We start from the raw sequence: 6,343 nt of genomic DNA, 5'->3' as shown, positions 1-6,343 counted from the left end.
CGCACACAACCTCCACTTTGTGTACTTTTCACTCGCCCCGCCCCGTCCCGCCCCCCCGCCCGCTCTCCCCCGTCCTCCCCTCCCGCCGGGCGGAGCCGAGGTCGGTGTCTGTACAGTAAATCGGGGGTGCAGTCTTTCCGCTGAGCTGAAGGGGGGGAGGCAGGGGGGAGAAGCAGGGAGGCGGCGCCGCTCAGTCGTCCTCCAGTCCCTGGTTCAGGAGGAAGTTGGCCGCCAGGTTCTCGTTCTTCTCGCAGGCGAAATAGGCCTGGATCACCAGCGCCTCGGGGAAACCCAACGCTTTTAACTGTGCCGACAGAAAAACAGAGCAGAAACTTTTTATTTCTTAATTAACAGAAAAAATGAATTTTTAGTATCTATTCTGGTCAGAGTACTTTTAGGCCTGACAAAAAAAAACAAAATACAACTACTTATTTCATTTTAATTTCATCATCAAAAATAAAAATTCAGAATCCGATTTCAGAAAATGGAAAAACTGGTTTTTCATCTGTGTTTTCTTGGTATTTTAATTTTTTTTTTTCACTTGTTTTAATTGACTCACTGTTGTATTATATTGCTTTATTAGAATTTATGATTGTTTAAAAATAATGTGTATGTGTTTACAAATAACATTTACCTGATTAAATAAAGGCTCATATATATTTTTGATATTATATATTTTAATTTCTGTTTCTGTTTCTAAAATTCAAAGACTCGTCGGTGACTCACCCTTTCGATCGCTTCCTTCTCCTGAGGTGTAACCTGGATGTAGTTGACGGGCGCGCCCTCCTCCCCCGCTGCTCCCATCTCTCCCACCTCCGGCGCCTCTCCTCCCTCTCCCACCGGCTCGTTCAGCATCTGGATGAAGAGCTCCTGATGCTGACTGATTTGCTGCAGGAGAAGACGGAGGTAAAGTTTATTATCTGACAAATGAAGACTTTGAGTGAACAAAAACATGAATTTGTAAACCAAACTAAATCCAGGTGAGTCCGGTTTGACCAGCGTTCCTGTGCAAAAACACATTTTCGACTTTTTAAGACTTTTACTTCGAATTAAGTTTATGACTTGAGGGTTACCTGTAGGAGCTGAGGGTTACCTGTAGGAGCTGAGGGTTACCTGTAGGAGCTGAGGGTTACCTGTAGGAGCTGAGGGTTACCTGTAGGAGCTGAGGGTTACCTGTAGGAGCTGAGGGTTCTCTCTGCCTAGCTGCTGGAGCAGAGCTGGTAGCATCGCCGGGTTCTGCTGGATGGCCTGTCTCATGTGCAGGAACTGAGGCTGAGTGCGCAGGAATGCAAGTGGGTTCTCTCCTGGAGACAAGAACCGGTAATGTGAGAGGGAATTTAATCTTTCACAATTAAATCTTTCACATCACATAGATAAATCTTTACAAATCTTTATATATCTTTAGAAATCTTCTCTACGTGTCTTCCTCATCACTCTGCAAAAATTAATTTTCTGCTGTTTCACGCTGAACTCGCGTATGAAGGCCAGACCGAGCTGAGTGTAGCTGCTACTTTGTGTTTTCAGAGGTGCTTTAAACATCAGCATGAAACAGCGTATGTGGTGATGTCATCAAACGTCTCGTTCTGTTTACATTCAATTTACTATCGACAGTATCCAAAGTTTATTTACAATGACACCTGTGTAGAAAATCACGTACATTGAAATGGAGCAGAGCTGAGCAAACGCTGCCAAGATTAGTTAGCCGCCTAAAAAAGTTTGCAAGTGTACTTTTTTTAAAAAGTCAGGTTCGTTTTTAAAAGAACCTGAAACCATCAAATGTTTGGTATTTCTCTGTAAGGTCTCTCTAAGGCTACATATTGTATTTTGTAATGTTTTGAAAGTGAGAAAGAAAATAGTGTATTTGCTATGTGAATCGGCTCTTCTTTGCCTCATGCTGCATCCCTCCAGCAAGTTTCACGAAAACTGGGCCTGAAGTTTTTCTGTTATCCTGCTGACAAACAAACCAAACCAAAAAAACTACTCTCTTTTGAGAATTAACATAAATTAGAAAGAAAAAAAAATTATCGACCTATCAATTATTGAGTAATTGTTGCAGCTCTCATCGTACTAAACAAAATGCCTTAATCAAATCAAAATACGAGACAGAAAATCTCCACAGCGTGAGAAATCAAAGCTAAATGTTGGGTGGCGACTAAAAGGTCTAACAACAGTGTACACACGACCTCGACAGACACATCCCGTGACTGATGAGTCACAGAGTCACTGGCAGGTGATGATTCATCATAAAACTATTGTGATTTATCAGTAAATGTCACGGCCTCCTTCAGACTTTGCAGCATGGATACTAGCACCCTCTGGTTCTGTTTTCATGTGAGACAGACATACTGACTGCATGTATTTTTGTACTGGAGTGCGTTGCGTGCCTCACCCTCTGCTAGAGACGGGGCTTCTGTGGGTCCAGACGCGGGGGCCTGGGCCGGGGGATTACTCTCCTGGACCGGGCTGCTGGGGATACCCTGCAAACACAACAATACAGCCGTCAATCACACACACTGTCTGCACGATGCCCAAACACACACACACACAGATTAAAATAGAGTTGCAGTCACTGAGGTCAGCTGCTAAATGATCATTTGGCTCCCGTTAGAGTATTTACACGTACTGTAACCCTCAACTTTAATATCACACACTCGCATCACTCAACACACAAAATGTGCTTAAAATATTATATGTAAATATTATTTCCTACTTTCATTGAGTTCATCAGTCTTAATCATAACTATCAAATACTCATTAATGTTCAGAATTTTAACCCTTTAAATGACAGGCCTTTGTCATGATGCCACTATGTTTTAAGATGAAATTTTTTTTAATTATTTTCAATATATTACATGCAAAGTCGATTTTTTTTTCTTTTTTCCTGCTGACAGTCTGGGATATGTCAATGATTAGCAGCAACATTGATTGTGACAATGTGGGACTTTTATCTGGTTTTTGGTTTTTGTCTGCAGGATTACAAAAAACTACAGGCCTGATTTTCAGAAAACTTGGTGGATGGGTGCAGCCTGGGCCGAGGAAGAAATCATTCAATTTTTGGAGCGGATCCAAATTCTAAGGTAAATACACAGATAATTTTTCACTTTCCTTAACATTGCAAGATAACACTTTGTCCTTCGGATGTCTCCTCTAGTTATTTCTGCTTTTCAGATGTAATTTGTGATATAAAACGTGTGTGAGACTCACATTGAGGAGGTACTCCACAGCTCTGTGGGGGTTGTTGAAACTGGCCCGTAGTGCGGCCACCACTCGCTCCCTTTCGTAGCCCATAGACATGATCTCTGTGAGCATGGCCTCGTACTCGGCTCCAGTCACTGAAAACACACACAACTTACTAACGCTGCACATTTTGTGTATTTGCAAAGTTACATCTTGATGCCGATGGTCAAAAGGAAACAAACAGTAAATTGTTTTTCTAATTACTCGTCATCTTAAGTATCTTATATATTAAGTTCCCAACTTTTGGGCTTTTTTTTTTTTTTTTAAATATAGCACTTTACATTACAAACCTTACAGAAATGTGTTGTTTTGTTCTTAAATGATTGGACTGCATATTTCAAATTGAAATCCATTCATTTGGAAACTACCAGCTGTAGCTCCTCTGCAGAGCACATGTGGAGGCATTTTCTGAATCAGTTTTAAAAAATGAAGTTTAAGATAAATGTTTTTGCTGTGACGGAGGTAGACACGAACCTGACTGCACCTGACGCCAGCTGCTGGCTGGGGACACATATATGCATATAAATTCACCATGCTGGATAACTCCTTATTTATTGTTTATTATGAGGATTCCCATGAGCTGACGCCTCGGTCACAAACTAGTCTTCCTGGGGTCCAAGACAACGTAACAGTGATAAAATCAATAATAATCAATAAAATCAATAAGTGAACAAATAAAAAAAAAAACTACAAATGTTAATGGCAATACAAAAATGAAACTACATTAATATAAGTAATGAAAGATAAAAATGAATTCACTAATTAATCAGGCAACTACCAACAAAATAAAACAAAATAAAAAAAGAACAAAACAAATTAAATATTATTCTTAACTTTCTTACTCAAAAATCAACATAAAACAACCAACTGAAAATAATTGGAGAAAAAAAGATTGTTGTTTTCAAGGTTTATATTACTATAGAAATAGAGTCACTAAGCCTGAAGTCACCACTGAGGAGTGACTTGTCCTATTTAAAGGTCAGACAACAAATATGAGAAATAAGCAAAGAAGTGAACCTTTAAATCATACACACAGTTCATAACATTGGCCCTAAATAGCAGCAGGACTGCATTAAATTCTCTATAGGTGAGTATATGATCTCTGAGTGGACCCGACAGGAATCCCCATGGCTCTCTGTGGTACCACAATAAGGGACGGCGCGCTTTTGTCGCAGCCTAAATATAGAAACAGTATGTATCTCACTGCAGCCTGTGAAGACTGACTCACAGCACCAACAATTTCTGGCACCGCAAATAAAATGACACAAGTTTTACACAACAACACCTTTACTGCTGTGATATTAATCTACGAACCCCAATTCCAACGAAACAGGGACGTTGTTTAAAACGTAAATGAAAACAGAATACAATAATTTGCAAATCCTTTTCAACCTATATTCAAACGAATACACTACAAAGACCAGATATTTAATGTTCAAAGCTTCTTTGGAACTTGTTGAAGGCATCAAATCAAAATGAGTGAATATTTGCCAAAAAACAATAAAGTTTATCAGTTTGAACATTAAATATCTCGTCTTTGTAGTGTATTCAATTGAATATAGGTTGAAAGGGATTTGCAAATCATTGTATTCTGTTTTTATGTATGTTTTACACAACTTCCCAACTTCATTGGAATTGGGGTTTGTATTTATAATTTTGTTTAACTGTCTGAAATTTTACATTCAACAACAGGGAGCAGCTACTGCACAGCGTGCAAGTCATGTGTTTCATACCGAGCGCTGAGGAGGCGTCCAGGCCCTGACCCCCGCCGCTGGAGCTACACGACACAAAGGTGACAAACGACAACAACATTAATGTCACTTTAAGGTGATGAGCAGAGCAGCAGACACTGGTGACAACTGAAATTAGTTATCCATTAATCAAATAATGTGCCACATTATAGATTACTTACTGTGTTGATATGAAAATCCTTGTTTAGATATTTAAGTGAATGGAGGTTAAATCTGTCTCGAATGGTAACCACTGACTGAACCACATACTCCATATATTCTGCATGTAGGTTGACAGAATGGTAACGGTTCACAGAATTCACGGCTCGGTTCGTTTTAAGTAGAGCAGGGAAAACAAAATCTGCTGTAAATATTTCACTTGCAAAGAAGTCCCAAATCAGTGAAGTTTCTTTCTAAAACAAAAATCCATCCTTTGTCTAGCGTGAACACAACAAGTTTCCATTCACGTTCGTCAAATAACAGCCTACAATTTCATTTATACATTTTTGCGGATTCAAACAAATAATTAACCCAGCAATACTCCCGGCTCTCTCCAGGACACCAAAATAAATCATTTAAACGACATTATATGCTGTTTAACAGGCGGGTTGTACCTGGCTGGTTGTTGCGGTTCTGTGGCTGCGGCACTTGGCTCCTCTTTGGCCTCCTCGGAGGGAGTGGGGACAGCTGCTGGGGTTGGGGCCGGGGCTGGGGCCGGGGCTGCGGCCGGGACAGCTGTTGATGTGGAGCCAGAGTCCTGTACAGGGGGTTTGGGTGCCTCTGAGGCCGGAGGCGAGGCGGCAGCTGCGGGTTTAGCCTTTAGCCATTTCAAAAGAAGCTGCTGTTAGAAGGCGCAACTTAATAATGAAAATATAGATGAGCTCAGAAAAGTTCAGATACCACCGTCTCACCTTTGAAACCATCACTACAACAAAGCTCTTCTCATCGATGTTGTACTCTTTAATAGGTTTTTCATCTTGCAGGATTTTTCCGGCGTATATGAGCTTCTGCCCAGATACAGGAAAGTTGTCTTTTCCTCTTTCTGCTTCTATCTTCTCTTTCAAGGCCTTCACCTGATATACAAGATATTGATCGTAAATAGCCACCGACATGAAAACACGCTTCCTAATGCTTTTATTCCTATGCATAATACCCATAGACGTCTTTCATTCACCTCTTTGATCCCTGGAGGTTTCTTTGTGGACCTCGATATTCGACTATGCAGAGACGTGTTTAATAATCATTTGTGTGGCAAAGACAAAAAAAATAAATGTATAATCTGTAAAGCGACTTCCATAAATACAAAAAAAATTTCCAAACTCACAAAAATATTTTACAAATATAAAACGAGCATGTTTTCTTTAAAAATTGCTAAA

At 40.1% G+C, this 6,343-nt stretch overlaps 1 protein-coding gene across 1 annotated transcript; it reads right to left on the bottom strand.

The window, feature by feature from the left end:
* Window positions 1–56: 56 nt before the first annotated feature.
* Window positions 57–6,094, bottom strand: rad23aa (RAD23 homolog A, nucleotide excision repair protein a). Its single transcript, XM_042482086.1, has 8 exons — window positions 5,879–6,094; window positions 5,582–5,784; window positions 4,971–5,014; window positions 3,205–3,332; window positions 2,390–2,477; window positions 1,174–1,304; window positions 727–888; window positions 57–304 (listed from the first exon to the last, which is right to left on the bottom strand). The coding sequence occupies exons 1-8, from the start codon at window positions 6,077–6,079 to the stop codon at window positions 191–193; spliced, it is 1,071 nt and encodes a 356-aa protein (XP_042338020.1). The 5' UTR covers window positions 6,080–6,094; the 3' UTR covers window positions 57–190.
* Between the last annotated feature and the right edge of the window lie 249 nt (window positions 6,095–6,343).

Source organism: Plectropomus leopardus, unplaced genomic scaffold, assembly GCF_008729295.1.
Source record: "Plectropomus leopardus isolate mb unplaced genomic scaffold, YSFRI_Pleo_2.0 unplaced_scaffold3801, whole genome shotgun sequence".
Classification (NCBI taxonomy): Eukaryota; Metazoa; Chordata; class Actinopteri; order Perciformes; family Serranidae; genus Plectropomus; species Plectropomus leopardus.
Note: the sequence above shows the minus strand (reverse complement) of the source record. Positions and strands in the feature narration are given on the sequence as shown.